The 20,208-nt window shown below is 41.0% G+C and overlaps 1 protein-coding gene across 4 annotated transcripts in view; it reads right to left on the reverse strand.

Annotated features, from left to right (window-relative positions):
- The window catches only part of LOC116336356 (discs large homolog 1-like protein), a 119,897-nt gene that overhangs the window by 72,288 nt on the left and 27,401 nt on the right, over positions 1-20,208 (reverse strand). The window contains exon 5 of one of the 4 annotated variants that reach the window (XM_039601290.1): positions 6,921-7,043. The exons of the other annotated variants lie outside the window; for them this stretch is intronic. Within the exon in view, the coding sequence (XP_039457224.1) occupies positions 6,921-7,043 (123 nt within the window). The remainder of the gene's footprint in view (positions 1-6,920; positions 7,044-20,208) is intronic. 4 annotated transcript variants of the gene reach the window in all.

The raw sequence follows: 20,208 nt of genomic DNA on the forward strand, positions 1-20,208 counted from the left end.
CCGTCTCTCTCTCTCTCTTCTCGTCTCTCTCACTCAGTACATTATTCAGTCTCCTTTTCTTTTCCTACCTAACCCCCACCCACCCTGTCTGTTTCTTCCCCTCTCTCTCTCTTGCACGCTTATCTTTCAGCAAATTGTCTTTTCCAGTCTTTTATTGGAGCTGCAACCCGATGCCCCTTCTCTCTCTCTCTCTCTCTCTCGCTCTCTTTCTCCCTCTCTCTCTCGCTCTCTTTCTCCCTCTCTCTCTCCCACTGTTAGATATCATTACTGGTGCAAGCCACGCCCCTACATTCCAGCCAGCCAATGAAATAACAGAACCCCCCTCAGTGCACTCACACATAACACACACTCCAAATACACACACACCCTCACACATACATGTACACACATATGCAAAGATGCCTGTTGCAGTGTGAGGAGGAGACAAGGTGGAAAATAGCTGAATGCCACCGAAGAATACGGTGAGCGCTGGCACTGGCTAGACAGATAACGAGATAAATGTTTGTGTGTTTGTGTGTGTAGGTGTGCTGAGGTGTCTGTGTGCTTTTGTGTATGAGAGTGGGTGGGGGGATGGGGGGAGACAATCTTGGAAAACGAGAGACACTAAGGCACAGTAATAACAGGTATGCTCCCAGTGCGAGTGTGTGCGCTGAAGTACATGCATGCTTGAGGTGATGTTGCTTTTTTTTAATGTGTGTATGTGTGTGTGTGTTTGTGAGAAAGAGACAGATCTTCTCCTGAGGCTGTTTCCAGACACTGCAGCACCCAGCTCTCCCACACACTCGCACTCACTCTCTAATGCACGTGCACACACACACACACACACATAGAGCATGACTCCAGAATGGAAAACAACAGGCTGTTGCTGGGCACCAACTGAGATAAAAGAAAAGAGAAGACAGGAGAGAGGCAAGACAAGCAGGCTAACAAGTGTCCTCACAGCATCCCTGAAGCATGGCATGAAAGCCTAGAGGCTTTAGCATGCATTAAAATTGACTGGCACATCTGGGTCAAAGGTCAAATGAAAGCTGGGCGTACACAGGTTAGACTGACCCTCTTACAACAAAGCCGACTCATCCTAAGTGATGTGGACTGCTATCGCTGGTGTATACAGCTAGCCTACACAGCAACATTAGCCTCCTAGAGGATTAGCCACAGGTGGAGCGGGACCCCTGTCACAGCCTCTTCCTGTGTTTCCTAGGGAACAGTAACTATAGTAACAGCTTTGAGACTCCTGAAATACACCTGGTGCTGGCTGACTAATGTGTTGTTTCCTAAGATCTGAACAGATATCTCAAAGATTTGTTAGGCTTCTTCAGAGTCTAAGATGGATCCTAGACCAAGTGTGAAATCTAGAGGGTCGCTCTAAATCTGACTTTAATTGCCCTAAATTGCATGGGACCTCTGTGAATACTGCTAAGTACTTTTTGAGTAGTTAAGATTTCAGTAGGTTCTCTCTTTTAACCCAAATCCCAGTCTTTACATAAACATAGCCAAGCAGCTTTGGTGCCTAAAACCAACCAAACAGCAAAAAAAAAAAGGAAAAAAGAAAAAAATGTAAAAACAGAGATTGGGCTCAGTACATAATATACACTGTATATAAAAGATGGAAATAGTAAAATAAAGGCACTATTATTTTGAAGCCTTGCGTTTCTGAGTTTGGAAAGTGCCTTCTTGACTTTTTACAAACACTTTCACTTTCACCCATATAGCCCAATATTAGCCTCTGGTCAGTAACATGGTAGCCACACTCTAAACACTCTTTAACTTTTCAGGCCAGGAAGCTACATTCATTTTTTAATAGTCTATAGCCTAGACTTCAGACCTATGTCAGCAAGAACTGAATTATATTGTGTACATCAGGGGTCTCAAACTCACGGCCCACGTCACCCCTACTTGCAGCCCGCGCATACTGACGTGAAGAAATATATATTCAAAAAAAGATTATTCAAAAAAAGAATTTAATATGAAGGCAATATGAGCAGAGTGTTACAGGCATAGCCCTTTAAGAATGTAGCCTCATGGGCAGTGTATTCTGTGCTGCAGGGAGAATTTGTGGGACTGCTCCTCCCGTTGTGTGTGTGTGAGCACGAGGGAGGGAGAAACAGTAGAGTCGAAAAGTAAGAGTTTCTACCGACGAGAAACGGAAGATGAAAGCATGTAAATATAATAAAAACCACTGCAGCCAGTGCAGAGGGCCTGAGTCGCCGCCTCCGAAACAATAAAGTTCTGCCAGAGCAGCCTTTTAATGCCTCTGTCTGTCTCTTGCTAGCAAAGTTGACCTAGACAGCAAAGCTAGTTACTGGCTACGACACGGAACCCGACGTACAAACCAGAGGTCTCTTTAGCACGATTCCCTCCAATGAGATGACAGTGCTAGCAGCCGCCCCCAGCTCCTCTGAGTTTGAGACCCCTGGTGTACATGAACTGGAGATGCCAAAAGGATACGTTGCACTTATTGCTAATTTGCTCATATCAGCACGCTAAATCCCCAGAATAAAATAGCGAACATAATAGTTGCTAATTCAGCATTTTGGGATTATCACTGTGAGCATTTTAACATGTTGATGTTAATTTTGTGGCGCTAGTGCATTCTCACAAAATCGTTCTGTAGTAGACTCTTGTGTTTTGTTGTTGTGCCTTTGTCTAACATTGCTAAGTCAAAGTAGCACTATGCTAACTTAACTTTATTTTCCATTAAAAAAAAAGAAATGGTAGTCAAATGAACAGGGCTGTGATACAGATATATCACAAAGAAATAAAAGGTAGGCCCAGTTATAGTCCACAAAATTAAAGCAGATATACCTCTGGTGCTTGCAATATAAGGTGGATGCTTGTAGTTTTATACTGCTTTAAATTAATAAATTCTCTCTATATATACTTATATGTTCTTTGTTGAATTTGACTCATTCCTGCTCATCCATTTTGAGTCTCATCCTTTCTTTCCTATTGGGCCTTTGTTGCATACGTCCCTGAGACCAAATTACGTGTTTTCTTCCACTGAAACACTGAAGGGTTTTTAGTTAGAAACAGTAAGTGTTGCATTTGTGTTAACAGCATAATGCAGAAATCAAAAATCAAGTTTCTGTTGTGGAAAATATCCTAATGTGATTAATTAGACATCTTAGAGGAAGTCATGAATAAAAGCCTGTTTGAAATATACGCCTGTCACATTTTGCAGTTGAGAAAAATAAAGACCTCAGACTTTTTTAAGGAAATATTCAATTCATGAAAAAGTTTTTAATTGTCTAAGAACACTCACAAAGTAAAACTGATAGCAGAAATGTAACACTTCACACACAACACAAACGTAAAACAACTATGTCTGCAGAACACTGCACTGATGGAACCTGAGCCACTTGCATTTCATCAGAGAGTATGGACCGCCAAATCAGTCATGTTGCCTGCAGTGCAAACACTCAGTAAAAGCATATTATCCTCATAACTGGCATGAATTAACGCTGGAGGCATATTATTAGACTCCCCCGGTCACCTTCTCATACCAGTCTGTCTGCCACTAGCCACTACAACACAAAGTACAACACACACACAGGTCAGCTGACACAGCATTATTTCTGTAGCACACAGTCCCTATCACAACCCTTAATGTGTGTGTGTGTCTCTCTCTCTTTCACTTTTTCCCTCTCTCTCTCTCCAGTCAAATGTCAGCAAGTGAATGCCAACTCTATTAATATTTCAGAACCAATTAAATAAAAGCACACATCATGCATGTTTAATGTTCGCCTGCTGAGAGAGCCAAATTTGCCATTCTGTCCTCTACAGGTAGGCCAGGCTGGTGATAGATAGCCTCGTGTGCAAATGCTGTGTTTACTGTTTTTTTTAACAAATTATTTTCTCCTACTGATTTGGCTGAATGACCTAGAACCTATTTTCTGTCCCAGCTCAACAGACTCTAGACAGTGTGACCCTGTAAGCACAGTAACCCAGACTTTTTTAGACTTTCTGAACTAGTAACAGGACCTGTAGTAGTACTGTCATGTTCTGTAAAGAATGAATATACATTTGGAACATGGACACAGACCAACACCTGAAATGCAATTCTGCACTGTTTGTTGTCACATTGCATTAGCCAGCGTGTAGATAGCTCTCTGTAAAACTCTAATATGTATTATCTTACATTGTCTACAGCCGTAAAGGGACCCTGATGCAGTCAGAAGGACTGTAAAGCAGACGCCATACAGATCTATAGTGCAGTGGTTCCTAAGCATTTTGGCTCCTCACCAGCTCTTCCATTAGATTCCTCCTCGATTCTGGTAAGGAGAATTTTGCAGAGCTACGTCAAGCTTTCCTTGTAAATGCTGGGTATATAAAAGAATGGACATAAAGCACTGTAGCATAGACAAGCACAAACCCAAGCAAAAGGAGAGTCTCAATAGGCCAAGACGGATATTTAGGCTTTTCTGACTGAGGTCAGGATTGGCTTGTTTCTTTGCTACGCAGCACGGTCTAAGTTTGTGATTTAAGGCAACAACAATCAATATGACAATGACAATGATTCAAATAACTATCAGCTCAAGGTTATGATCATAGTGACAAGTCAATTCATCAAATTTCCCTCTTCAGCTCTTCAGAACCTTTTAGCATCATTCAGCTCTTTGTTTGGATTTGATGGCCCCAAACTTGACTGTTATTGTTTACAGAGTTGTTTTTATAGTGACAAAGCACGTGGGCATTTTTTAAAAAAGCAATACCTGCTTAGTATCAAAAGGCAGACAGAGAAAAGCATTTTTCATAACTGTTGTTAACTCATGTGAAGTCCCACAGGGCCATTCTGTACAGAGTGTACATGTTGCCCTTTAGACATGTCATTTGCCCCTGTGTCCTACCTATATTAAGTCGATGACTCCCAGCTTTAGCTATCACTTAGTACTAACAAAATTACGACAATCTTAATACTGCACAGTTCCACTTTAATGCTTTTAAGGACTTGATGACCTCTTATTTCCTTGTGACCAGTAAGCACTGAGTAGCTATTTTCAGTCAGATATGACTAGCTAGGTGGCCAGGCTCACTATTTTTCACACTCCTTTAGAAAAAGACTGCAGTTTAGAAAATTAAATTACCTTGTGGGCTGATGCAATTGCACTCAGCTACATGGCTGCGTACCAACACTGAGCAAAGTACATCAGTGTTAATTAAGCAGAACACAAGAGGGTGGCAGTATAGGGAGGGTCAAATCTGTAAGCTCTAAATGTTTAAATAACTAACTTTTTGAGAATCTAACAGAAAGGGCAAGCTACTTCTGTGATGCTGTCCTATTAAGCACTTATACCTCCCTAAAGGTAGACAAAGGAGACTTCAGCTGTGCGTTAAACGCGTTGGACCGGCACAGTGAAGCAAACATCCCTGAAATGTTACAGCGAGCGGACGTCTTACTCACTGTTAATTACTATTACTGTAAAGGAAAAGAGTTTGTTTGGAGAGGAATGAATTGGCTGACTGACAGGCTGATTAGCATCCAGCAACAAATCTGTGCTCTGTGTCTGTCTGCCCATAATTCTCCCTTCATCCCGTTTTTTCCACTCACTGGCCCTCTCTGTCTTTACTTCCTGCCTAATTATCTGCATTAGCTTAATGACTAGGAGCCACTGAAGCTTCTGAGTACACCATGTATGTCTTACTGTCTGTGTGTTCAACACAGAGAGCAAAACACTTCTTACTGTTCCACTGCTTTCAGTCTCTGCAATAGATATACGTTTTGCCAGTGACTTTTTAAAGCAAAGTCAATTATACGCCTGCTCTTACCCTCTATTCAGCGTCCAACTGCTGAGCAGCTTTGTCAGTATTGATAAAAAGCATTTCCATTATCCCAATATTCAGTCGTCAAATCATATTAAACAGTTTGATGAATAGAATTCAGTCAGATATTAATTTGTGAAGGCATAACCCTGAACAGCTGTGAACTTTGGGAGGCCTCTTCTGCCCCCTGCAGTTCACAAACTGTAACTACATGCACTGAAAGCAGCTCAAACTGGAGATTTGACAGCCTTCCTCCAACTGCGTTCTAATGAGCACACAAGATACAGACACAAAGTTTAACATGGGGGACATGGAACGGGGTAGATAAGATGGGTGAGAACCTACAATTTATAGTAAAGAGCATGATTATATATCGATGCTGCAGTTGCACAGAAGACTATATGTGCTCGCACCACATCCATGCAAGACCATGTGTACAGAAAAACACAAGTGGGCACCATCACAGAAACATTTAAAACATTTTTTAGAAATACACAAGGTCTGTATTCACATGGTCCACAGAAACAAAACAACATAATGTTTTGGTTGTGGTTTAAAGAAATTATTGCAGCACAGAAATTTTGGAGTAGATTTGTGTTAAAGTATATAGAAAAAAGAGCAGTAAGCATTGTCTACTAAAGGTACTACATGTAGCATTTTTAAACGCCAGCAAAGTAAGTATATCATTGTAAAATGAATTATGTTAGAAGGTATAACTGCCATCAAAGACACACTTTAGAAGTCATGTCGTTCCTTACAGATAATATTAAAATTGTCCAATCCCTCCACACTGCCTCCCCTCCAGTTGTGGCCCTTTTTCTAAAAATATAAACATGTTCACTTTTCATTCCTTCTGCCATCTGCTACTTAGACCTCTGGCACTTTAGCAGTAATTGCACACAGGGATCGCACAGAGTATCCTATTGAATTTGACTTACTAACATTTTGTTAATGTTTAAATGCTACATGGAACACCTTACAAAGTTTCTGTGCACTGTTAAAACATGATGTTTGAATTTCACCCAGTACAGCGAAGACATTCTGCAGATGTGTCTCACAGAAACACAAAAAAACCTGCATGCTCATTTAATCAGACGTTTACAGATGAGAAACGACCAAAAACACAAACAAATAAAGCTACGAACGCATGCCAGGATTACCTGGTAGTAGGCGTGGCTTTGAGAATAGAGAGAGGAGAAAGGTGGGGCTGGGACTTCATTCAGCCTCTCTCCCTCTGGGTGAGGCCATGCCTCGTCATCAAAGGGAACCTCAGGTGATTCTACCTACAACGTACAGACATGAGCTCAACAAAGTTCGACACACACAAACTAATATGTTTAGGTGCACTGCACTCTGATCATTGCACAGGTGTAAGACCGACATATACCTTTATCTACAATATATTTCCTTCTTAATGATGGTTGTGCAAAGCAAAAGGAGAAAACAGAAAGTAGGAATGGTCACATCTGTGTTCAATGGAAATTAAAACAGCTGAATCTCATTCATAGTCAATGATCATTAACGTAAACTTGGCAAAAAAAAGTTTGTGTTTGGTGGATTATTTCTTTGTTGTAACAATGTTTATTGGCTACAAAATCATATGCTGTTGGAAAGCCTGTTTATTTCCCCTTAAATGGAGCCACATTTGTAAGGAAAATGCATTTGTGGGTTGTGCCAATGAAAAACTTGCCACACACAGCCACAACAGCCTGGCACCTCCTCCTCATGCTGGTCATCAGCTTGGTCATATCCCGCTGTGGGATGTCATCCCATTCTTTGATCAGCATTTGCCGCAAGTCAACCAGTGTGGCTGTGCTGGTCACTCTGGCACAAACAGCACAGCCAAGCTGATCCCACTAGTGTTCAGTGGGGTTGACCTGTCAGACCTGCAGACAGGCCGCTCCATCCTCTCCATTCACAAATTCTGCAGTTAGTCTGATAAATCCCACTCTGTGGAGGCAAGCATTGTCATCCTGGAGGACATAGTTTGGTCCCAGACTGTGGAGATATGGGATTGCCACTGGTTGCAGAGCCTCTTCTTGATATCTCTGCATTAAGATTGCTACCAGTGAGCTCAAGCCTTGTTTTTTTCATTGAGGGAGATTCTGCCCCACACCACCACACTGCCTCCACCAAAAGCTCTTACCCTATTGGTGCAGCATATTGCTCTCCCACAAGTGAGACTTTGACACTATGATCCAGCTGGATCTGGACGTAACACCAATGAACATAACATTCCTCCTAGCGCAGGGCAATATGGCCAAAAATATTTATCACGATATATATTTGAAAATTTGCGATAATAATATAACTGATGATATAACTGACGCGAGACAAAATACTTTACAACTCTACAACTTTATTAGTGCCAAAAAACCCCATCAATGCATTTTCACTTAAACAAGCAGCTGTTTTTTATGTGCATTGAAGCTATATAAAAATTTAACAGTGCAAATGCCGCAGTACGTATTACTCCGTAATGCTCCGACAATCCATCAAGCGGTGCGGCTTTGTAGCTTAGCAAAGTGGTACTAAAACATTTTTTGACAGATTTTTGAGCGCCGTGTACCACATAAAATCGGTTCGGTACTAACGGTAATAATGACGGCCCGCTTGCATGCTCTACCCAAAAATGTGCTTTGGTATGTATCTGACGGACGAAAGCCAAACCAGTTCCACACCTCTGAAGTTGCAGCATTTTTACAAACCAATTCTGGTTCATCTGTTTCATTCAACGATCTGCTTTTGCCTTTCTCATTCTCCCTCACCGCCATGCTTTTTCCACCATGTGCGTATGAAAACAAAGGCACTGCGCATGCGCGTTTTACCCATATTCTATCGCGATATTTCATTTTCTTATCATTGCCTAACTTTATACCGGTATTACCGTGAACGGTATGATATGGCCCAGCCCTAATTCCTCCACATGTTCAGGTTCTAGTGCACATGTTACTGACACCAGCGCAAAAAGGCCTGATGGTGAAGACCAGTCATGGCACAAGAATCTCAGAACAGATTAAGCTGTTTGGCACTGACAGACAAGTTTTTCTTGGTCAAAATTTTACGCTCGATTCTGCTGCTCAAACCAAAAATGCATTGTCCTTAAAAATGTGGCTCCATTTAAGGGGAAGTAAACTAAACAATGATATGATAATTGTAAGGTAATGGTTACTGCCAAGAAACACTGTTACACCAAAGAAATAATTAACCAAACACAAATTTCTGTACTTTTTGTGCAAAGTTTATTTAATTTAATATCACGGTGAAAAAGAGGTGTAATAAATTGTGATCTTGGAATATTTACAGGAAGATGTTGTATTAATAAATCAGAGAAAATAAACACAAAAAAGTATGTCTGTGTGTGTGTGTGTGTGTGTGTGTGTGTGTGTGTGTGTGTGTGTGTGAAGACAAGGAAAAAAAAGGTGGAGGGGGGTGGTGGGGTGAACATGGGGAGAACAGGATGGCAGCTCCATCTGTCATACACAAGGAAGCCAGATCCAGCACCTGTGGTCACGCACATACACACACACACACAGACACACATGCATGAACACACACCATTTGGAGAGGAGAAGTTCTCAAAATAAACCAAATATCCAAATACACACACACACGAGTTCCTCATCACAGATTTTATACAGACAGACAGGTGATGAGCTGCTGGAACGGACCGCTCTGCAGAAAGCAATGATGATAATGCAGATAATGATGCCATGCTGTGGTAAGGGCCAGGATATCAAGACCTCTAAGGCATCTCCATAAAGTAAATGGAGATAAATGTCATAAGAGAAGGTCACAGGGGACTGAGTTTAAGTCCAGATGGCATCCAGCAAGAACGGCAACCCAAAATTCTTTGGTTAAATCTGCAGGGACGTGCAGTAATTGATGATTGTCATTATTGTCAACAGAAGAATTTGTGTAATTTCAACAACAACAAAAAGAAGTTTTAAATATAAAACAACAAGAAGGGAACATGCAGCCACAAGGTGGAGCTCCATGACAACTGTGTCTTCATCATGCTGACAAAATGAAGTGCTTCAGCTTGGTCCAAAGATCTCCCAGCGGACAAATACTGAACTTGTGCTGACTGACAACTGAGTCAGTGCAGAGACAATCACATTACAGCATATAATGACTTAGATGTGACACCCCACTAATACACATCCTCCTCTGCTTTGGCTGCCAGCACTGAGAGCTGCCTCAACTTACTCACAGACAGACACAGAACCACTACTGACAACATAAAGACGTGATATATTAAAATAAACCGGTAACCACACATGCCAGAATTGAAAAAGGATGCATTAGTGCGGGAGAGGACAGTGATGGGGACAAGTTAAAAAAAAGAAATTAATAAAAGTGAAGAAGTAATATTAAAATCTGCTTATCCTTGTGAAAAGACCCTACATTCTTTACTACAATATGATGGGAAGTAATTTGTCATTATCAATGTGCATATAATTTTGTCTATTAAATGAAAAGACCATAATTATAATTTACCAGACACCAGTAAAGCTGACAATACACAGAACATCAATATAGAGCAGAAGAAAAAAGCATATACATTATGGATATGCATAGAGTGTGGCCAACGAGTGTGTGTGTGTTAGAGAATACATGACAGCGTGCTCTCAGAGCTGTGCGAGTACAGAGACGCGAGCACTAATATGTGGACAGATACAGTCCAATCAACCAAAATAAAACGATTACCAGGCTACGCTGTGCGATTATGAGTGTGTGTGTGAGCGATAGAGCGTCAGAAAGGAGAGAAAGACAAAGCGGGGGGAGGCAGACAGACGCAGAGTGAGTGCAGAACAGAGATAGTAATGGGCCTCATTACTAAAAAATGGGACAAGCATTCGACTGAATCCCCTGCATGCACAGTTCTGCAAAAGTATTCTCCCGGTACAAAGAAAGGCTCTGTGCATGGAAGCAAATTTAGGCCAGTATCCGTGACTTCTAAGTACTTTCGAAAGAGGCCCATCTAATTCTGAAGTCATAGAAAAAGTTCCCCTTTCTGCTGTCTGCGTCACCTTGACCAGCGCCACAGAAAGTCATCAGCTCCAAACACGGAAGGTAGAGTTATGAGACCTCATATCAGAGTAAAATCCACTGTTTTGTGGATTATCACCCTATCAAGAATAGGATTGCAATGTTAGATCAATTTAGACAATATCAGTGAATATCAGGGATGCGATGGCTGCTTATTAAACAAGTTTATTTGGGTTAGGTTAGTTTGAAAACTTCAAACTTTGCAGCAATACATTCTTATAAAAACTGCACCATTTTGACTTTCGCTTCACTACATTTTCTGCTGTTTTAAAACAAAATCAACTTACAGCAGCTGAAGAATAACACATCTTCATATTCCGGCAACTCAAAGCTTTTGGAAAATATTGTGGTCTTGGTTAAATACTGAAAAGACCAACCAGGGCTGGAGGGATGAATATGTTTATTTTACTAACATGAGCCACAACCGCATTCACTCCCGAGCCCTTATCAAAATGGTTTTGTGGCCTAAAACTGACAACACACAGAGATCAGAATGTGAACCACACTCTGGAATCAAATTTCAACACGTTGCTTAATGGAAAAAACCAAAAGACGATCTAACAAAATACTGCTGCGTATATACCTAATAACAGGCATTATACCCAATAATACCAAATTATTAAAGGAGACCCACGATCCTCATTTCTGCCTACTTTACTAGAGTAGCTTTGCATGATTCACAGGGACAATAATCCTGATTTATACAACACTGAACCTTGATGCAGCCCCTCGGTTCATCTGCTGTCTGAAAAAAGCTCTTTTCGCGCCCTTCCTTAATGCCCTTTAAGTCAACTTTCTCCTGATTGGCTGCCTCTCATAAACAGGTTTGAACATCAGGTTCAACATGTGTCTGAGGTGACCCTCTGGTACAGAGTCAAGAGCACAAAAAGCTATGAAAAAAGCAGCATTCATGCTCATGTATCATTTTGCCAGTATAAATACAGAAAAGCATTATAGAGCTGTAATTTGAGGCATTAGCAACTGTCATGTAATTAATATATATTCTTAATGCTTATTTTCTATTGTTCTTATTTTCTATTGTTTTATAGAGCCCAGTGTAGGAAAACGCCCTTGTGAGTTAGAATGTCGGCCAAAAGTCACAGAGTAGACGGCATGTCTTGTGCAGAGAACAGGAAGTTTCAGTGCACAGGCATATTAATAAATCAGAATTTAATACAACTTACTCATGCATGAATATATACAGTGTTAGCTTCAGGTATGACACTATGTTTGTCTTTGTTGTAGAGCCAAAGTCACAGAGACAGGCGGCCAGGGTTAGTTACCTGAGCAGGCGTGATGTGTGTATGAGTGACATATCCATGAACGTGTTGAATCTGAGATAGCTGACGCTCCGCCACCTGAACCAGCTCCGCTCCCCGGAGGTCATTGTGGTGACCGAGAGAGCCGTCCCTCCCCAGTGACCGTTCCCTTTCTCTCTCCATGGTTCCAGCACTCCCTCCATCTCTCCTCCAGGTTCCTCCCTCCCTACCCAAGGTTCCTCCATCCCTCCCCAGGGTACTTCCATCCCTCAGCTCTCTGGCTACTCCCATTTGGTGATGATGGCAGGGATGATGGTGGAGTTTTGGGGCACCTGGTGATGCCCCTTCCTCTTCTTGACACCGATACTTCTACAGTCAGAATGGAGGGAAGAAAATGCGAAGAGGGAGGAAACAAGAGGGAAATTTGAAGGAAAAGCAAGTAAGGGAAAAGGAAAAGACCCCCAGAAACACAGGAGCAACAGGGCAGAAATGGTTGGAAAGATGGAATATAGTAGGATGGGATAAAAGGAAGAGAAAAAAAGAAAAAGAGGAAGAAAGAGATTAAGTTTGAAGACAAGTTCAGAAGCAGAAAAGCTTGAGTAAAGCTGGAAAAGAAGAAAGCATTAGTGCAGATCCGCAACCAGAATAAAAGAGCATAGCAGAGCACGAGTGTGCGTGCACACATGCATGTGTAATGAGATGTTTTTGTAGTACCGTTTGTGTGTGTAAGGACATGGCCCAGTCCAGGTGTACACTCAGCATGGGAGTAATTGTTTCCTGAGCTTTCCATAGCATACATATGTGAATGTGAGCGCACACACACACACACACACACACATATATAGAGGAGAGAACAGAAGTTTTCTGGCAAAATAAGAATGCAAAACTGAATAAGGACAGTGAGTAGTAGACTGACTGCCTCAGGGAATAACTGTTTCTTTCTATCCTTGTCATCGCTCTATACCTTCATCACGCCTCTATGCCTTCCACATCTATGACTCTCACTGCACAAAGTCTTATGAGTTTCTCTCCTTGGTCTCGTTCCACATTCCCACACACTCTCACTGGCTTCGTTTTAATCTTTTTTAAAAAGTATTTGATGGTTTTTCTGCCTAACTGGACAGAGTAAAGCAGAGGGAGTTGGTGAAGCATGTGGGGGAGGGATGCCGGGTCCTTTGCTAGTTTTTGAATCTATGACAGTTTGTGTATACAGTGTAAAAACTGAGCCAGCAGAGCAGCAAGAAAAGGGACACGCTCCTTCCGGGACGTACGCTGATTAGGTGGATCCGGGTAAAATCCTTTATCCCTCATTAATTTTGCTGTTAAAATCTAAACCAACCGCAAAAAGAAGATACTGATAAAGAGGCACAAATGGGTTTTAAAGCTTCAAGACAAATGGAACTTGAATCCTCTGATCATATCAACGCCATGATAACAGAGTAATTTTAGCTAATTTAGCAAGTCAAGTCAAAAACAAATAATCTAAATAGAATCTAGTGCCACATAATATATTATGGGCTTTAGATTCACAGCTTGAGCCAAACCCTGGTGTTAAATTGAAGTCAGAATGCATTGCATACAGTGTGAAAAGCCCCTTTAAGAGGTTTGTTGCTCTCCCAGGGTAGACTACTTGGCAGCTAACTGCATGCAGACTCAGTGTACTGCTCCTATAGCAAGACATATAGCAGTTGAGAAGTTTACTAATGACGTGTCTAAAGGCAAGAATGGGCACATTTAATATATCAGAGAAAACAAGCTCCACAGGGGTAGGAAAGACTCTTGTTTGACTCTTATTTTCTCTCTACTTCTGACTGACATGCTTTCGGTCTTAGCCGTCAGCACATTTCTGTTCACTTTCACCAACCATTCACGCTGCAGTCCTTAAAGACTCATACAAAATACTTTAAAAAGTGTTAATTTTTAACTCCACATATTTATTCTGGCCCTCAAATATTTCTGATGTACTGCGCTTCTGTCTTGGCTTTATTTTTCAAACCAGGAAGTTGCATAAATCTTTTACACTTTTTGCTGAAACCTGAGCTTTTGGCAGCTGACATATGCTGACCATATTATTTCTATTTTTGTCCAAGTTTAATATGTATATCACTGCTGTGATAGTGGGGAAGTAGAGAGCGTACAGCGTGTATCCGACGGGGAGGTGTGGGATGCCGGATCGGGCGCCCCCATTCCGGCTCTCCTCTCTGCTCTCTCCTATCTTGTCCCTTTTGGCTTACTTCTCTCTATTACTTTTTCTATCCCTGTGAAGAAGTGAGGCTCCATAAATATTAAAGAGGTAAGTATTACTTCTCAGTTGCAGTGAATTGGTAGAAGAAAATAAATTGTAGAAAACTAAACAGAAGAAAGTAGAAGAGAAATAACAATTTAATATAAATCAGTGACACACTCCGGGGCCTGCTCAACCCTGGCAGGGCCTCCTTGGATGAGGGTGTCTAGTGATAATGGCCGAAACGCCCGATGAATTCGAGGTCCACTACTGACAATGTGTCCCAAATTTTAATATGATAATCTAGAGCAGGTCTCTAATCCCTCAACCTAACCAAGGACGGTAAAAAATGGCAGATTAGCTCAGGATAAAGGACCGAAACATCCTGTGATGTGTCCCGCTGGTGAAGTTTCTGAGCTGCCTTTCCTCATAACAGCCAACCCTCAAGACTGTCTCCATTTGAAGCAATGCATTATCATGGATTGTAACATCTAGTCCTTTTACTGAATCAGAACTAAAGCTATACATCTCACAGAAAATAAGGAACATTGTGAGAGTTCCTGTTAAAGCTCTGTCAGAATTTAGGAGCTAGCTACCACAAATGTAAAATAGAGTTAAATCTTTACCTCTGTTCTTGAATTTTGGGACTGAACATTAACCCAAAATATCACAGCAAGGTTGAGTTATGATTCTTTGGGTTTGTAGTATTTATAATTAAGTCAGTCTGAGAAGACAGAAAATTGCTGTTAGCTTGTGTTTAAGTGTTTTGTCCTTGGAATAAACCATCTTCAAAAAAACGTCTGAACCACCTTCAAAAACCCAAAGAGGTCCTGTTCCCTTCTTTTTTCAAGCTCTCAAGACTTCAATGACATGGATGACAAAGAACCTGCCCAGACACAGCGAGCTGTCTTTATTTTGTCTTGTCTCATTGTCTTGATTGTCGTCACCAGTTTCTTGTTTTCTTGTTACCCAGCTGTTTCCACTCTCTGTGTTAGCCCTCAGTGGTCATTGTATAAATAGCTGTGCCTTTTCATTTGTCCCTCATTACTGTGTACCTGCTTGTCTGTGTCCCATGTGTTTCCCAGATCTTTCTTATGTTGTTTTCTGATCCCTGTTTGCATTTGCCTTTAACTCTGTCTCACCAGTTCTTGCATTGAGGTCTTAACGTACTGAAAGCCAAAAAAAGGTGAGTGAGATATTTCATCTACTAATATATAAGAATACAATAAGCTAGGCTGCTAAAGAACTAAGAGTTTCCTTAGACTTAAACTTCTTGTCACAGTTTTGGTGATGAATAGATGGCACCCAGAATAATAACCACAGTTTGAGGGAGGGAGGTTAGAAATGGCTTTAGGTTGGGCATTTGGATACTGCTCTATGTCAATACAATGTCTTAGTAAAAACTACAAGAACAAGTGTGACTGTGTGATTTATTGTAGAGCTCCCACTGTGACTCTACATCAGTAACTACACAGCCCACAGTGCTAATTAAACGTCTTTCCCAAGAGAGTATTTTAGACAGTTTGTGCAGATTTGAGCACACTGTTAAAAAACTGTTACTATGAATTATTCACTATCAAATCTGATATACTCCTAATTCAACAGACTAAACATTAGTTCATTCAAGAAATGTAACCAATACATTAACACACCGATTATAACCACTGTTTGCTGACAAGGGCTCACCAGAGCATCAGAGCACTAAAGCACTATCACTACATTTGACCCTGCAGCTGACTGCCATCTTGGTCCGCAACAAGATGCCAAATCTATTCTGGATATTGTGTTCTGGGGCCGTGAGTGGGTGGCTGCTTTTCACAGGAGAGAACAGTATCAGCTAATTTCTGAGAATTCAAATGGACAAGGCATGTGTGCGCCCTGTCTTGCACACCCCCCCTTACATACTTTAACCTCATTTACACCGGGATAAGGACTAAACACTGTTGTGATCTGACTCGATCTCAAGACTTTCAGCATATTTCATTTCCTCTCCAGCGCTTGCTAAGATCTTCCTGCTAATTAGTCAGAAATGCCTCAGAATGCTCCTGAAAGCAGCGTCTGAACAGCCAGGCGCTAAGACCATGAAGAGGCTCTGGCTCACACTGTTGTCACAACACTGCCACTACTGCCCTCTGCACTCGCGCACACACATACTCAGCCATAATCCTATATTCTGTGTTTTTATTTTTCGCATGGCACAGGAACACCTCTGAACGAATGGATGCATGAATGAACAGAGACACCAAATAGGTCTCTTTTCACATCAGTGTGTGGGTTCGTGGCTGCTTGGCTATTAGGAGCTGAGCATTCCTAATCAGGACTAGGACTGTGCCTGCAGAAAGCCCGCTGACCACACACACATAAACACACACAGAAGCAGAAAGACAGGCGTGCACACTGAGACTGTCATGTGTTAGTGTGTCAGCCAGTCTTGCATAGCCAGAAAAACGTGACTAGATAGGGAGCAGATTCAGCATCCTAGTACATGTCTATGTGTTAGTTTGTGTGTGTGTGAGTGTGTGTGTGTGCGCGTGTATGTGCGCAGAGTAAAGCCAGGCATTAGTCACGCTTGGTGAGATATGAAAGAGCAGGGGATCCTCTGCCGTAAGGAACTTCTCGCACACACACACGTGCCTTCATCCTTCTCTCTTTTCTCCTATCTCCTACATCTCGCTCTCTCTCTCTCTCCAGTTCACTGGAATCAAGCATAAAGCAATTATTTCCAGAGAAAAGGTGATGACCACACTGATTTATCAACAAAGACAGCAAGAGAACAAATGGTTAAACAAAATGTTACTCGATCAATAAATCAATGGATACATTTGTCAAAGAAATTGCTTTTTCTCAGCTTATACAACAATTATGACAGCTTACAAATGATTTTTGTGCACACTATTGATATATTTTCAATAGCCTCTGATAAAAATGTAATTATTATGAACAACATGGATATTAAGCAAAAATTATACTATTGAAAGCATCGATAGCATTAAGAGGAGAACTGGGAATGTAACTGAATGAAAACTCATGTGATGAAAATAAGCATGCAGCTGAGAAGGTAAAGTAACATTAGCTGCTGTTTAGTCAATAATGTCTGTTAAATCTAAAATATGTGATCTAAGAATTAAAATATGTTTACAGAAGATTTCCCTCGCATGACTTCACAGTGACTGAATTGTCTCCAGCAAAAACACAGGCCTTAAAAGAAAGAGAGGAACACATTCATCTATTTTGAATGTGTTCAAATGTCTGACCTAGTTAAGGTGACTTTGATTTATCTTCTCAGGCACTTAAACAACATCCAAAATGGACACATTGCTTGCAAGGTAAAAGCGGTGACAGTTCATGTATTTAAAATATACTCTCCCCTGCTTTTAGCTAGCTTTAGATGTTAGCTTGAGATGGCCAGCAATAACCAGTCACTGGTCACATGCAACTATAAGGTATTCTGAGATGCTTTTGATTCAAAGGTAGGAAGTGGTGCAGATGGAAGCAGAAGCGCTGTAAGTGGGCCAGGCTGCTGAGTAAGCTAAAGGCTAGCCCAAGCAGATCAGCTGTTCCCCTGCTTTTTCAGCTAACTTTTGGTCGGGGCAAAAAAAAGTTAGACTTTCTCACGCTAGGAGTGAGTATACAAAACATTAGACACTGTCCTGCTTTCACCAAAACCTGACCTACTAAGGTGACAGAGAGTCCAGATGAGGAAAGGGTGGACTCTGTAATTACTCAGTGGCAAAAGAATATACTACAGTGGCATGATCATCAGTTGACCACTATGTTTTCTATTGTAGCAGTTCCTTAATGTTTGGCTGACTGGCTAGTTTTTATGATGCCACATGAAGCTAATATAACTTCTAAGACTGATTTCTGCTCTGTTGTGTACACTGTGGCTGTTTGGTGCAGGAATTACTTATCTTTCATCGCTGTTCGAGGCTTTTAGTAAGTTAGGAAAGTGAATGGTACATTCAAAAGCCCATCTGAAGCTCATGTAATATTCAGTTATCTGTTGTTGTGTTCAAACTTAGAGCCCAACAAAATTTGTACATGTAACCTGTAACTAGTGGCCAAAAAAGCTGCTATTTGCAATGCTGCTGTTTGTTATAGCATTACAGACCATCGGCTGATATTAGCTATTTGCCAATTTACTGGAATCTGTATTAATAAATTAGAATTAAAACGTAAAGCAGAGTTTTGAGAAACACCCTGCAAACATGTTTTTTGTGTTGACCACCCTCTGGTGTTGGCAAGACATGTTTGGAATGTCAAACAGAACAAGCAGCTGATCAGACGAAGGTCAGGCAAAGCATAAACAAGCAAATGAATAACTACACATGACAAATATTACGGAAATCGCTTTATGTTTCAATATTTTGAAAGAAATATATGCTTTGGAATATAATAATCAAATTATTAAATTACACTCTTACCAAATCACCAAATATGGCAAGAGTGTAATTCTCTCTGTAGCGTTTATGACATATGCAAATACTGTGCATGCATACGTATTTGGAAGACTGCACCTGAAAGATGGAAGCTTTACAACAACACAGTTTTTCTAAAATCTCAGAAACATCATACTAACCGTGCAACTTTCTTCTTCTCCTCAGGATACACTCAGTTTTCACCCTCTCCAGATTTACTCCCAGAGGACAAAACTACAGCTCTTATTGCACCCACACTCGTGTTGACTCGGGCTCCTTCTCTAAAGCTCCAGTCTAACAGTTGTCTCCTGGCCTCCCTCTATCTAACAGGCTGTCATACTGAGGTGATCTAATAGGACAGAAGTGAAGTCCATACACTTTATTATGGCCTAACTGCTGAACTGTACAAAAGCAAGCCAAGCATGCACACACACAAATACTTTCAAAGACCAATGCTCCTACTGCATCTTCTTAAGTCGCAGCAGCGTACATCTCTTTGTAAAATAAACTGCCTCAAAGTTTTTCACATTCAAATAACACCAAGACTAAAACTATTATGACTGATAATTTTCTTCCCCTGTGTCTCAAACCCCTTTCTCAAGATCAGGTCTACTTTTCACTGTGCTATTTAGGCAAGTGTACAGACCCATTTATGAAGCCATTTTTGGGTTAGCTGCGTGTTTAATGACTATTCAAAGATGCTGCACAGTGTACTAACACTTCCTCCACATCAAAGGCACTGCTCCTGAAGCGCTTGGGTGGAGCTTTAATATTTCATATGTTGATTTTCCACTCAACTGTTTCAGAGTACTTGGTAAGACTATGATTGCCAATTTTAGCCCAAGCTTTTTCGTTTAGCACAGGTTAGTGTTATGTAACTAACAACAAAGTAATAGCTATAGCTAGATTATGGCTCTACTGACACACAAAAGAAGGGACACATAACATGTAATTTCAGCCTTGCAGGTGTATGAGAATATCCCAGCATGCACCATGGAAAATACAGGATGTTCCCTTCCAGTACAAGAGGGTTATTATACCCTTAAGATGAGTTAACAACTTCTCTAGGTATAACAATTTAAAATATGATGTCAACATTCATGTTCCTGGTATACAAACCCTATTCGGTGCATACTATATATTTGGTAAGATTTATAACTAAGAAAACAAAAGAATCAACTTCGCAAAAGCAGCAAGAAATTGCAGAAGTGTAATATCCTGATGTGTAGGAGTGTATCACTTAGGCCATCGACTGATGTGGGCTGGCACTGAGATCAGCTGATCTGTTGGGTTTGCAGCTAAGCTTGACTTTGTGACCTGCCTGAAGTAACACTTTACTTACTGGATGTTTTCTTAACTGGGAATCTTTAACAGAAATATAATGTGTAAGCTGAGAAGCCTCACCAGCAAATAGGACAAAGACTTTTTTAATGATTGCTCTTGACAAGTCAGTTTCAGCTTTGAATATTTTTTGAAAATAACTGCAGAAAAACAA

The sequence above is a fragment of the Oreochromis aureus genome, linkage group 17 (assembly GCF_013358895.1).
Source record: "Oreochromis aureus strain Israel breed Guangdong linkage group 17, ZZ_aureus, whole genome shotgun sequence".
Classification (NCBI taxonomy): domain Eukaryota; kingdom Metazoa; phylum Chordata; class Actinopteri; order Cichliformes; family Cichlidae; genus Oreochromis; species Oreochromis aureus.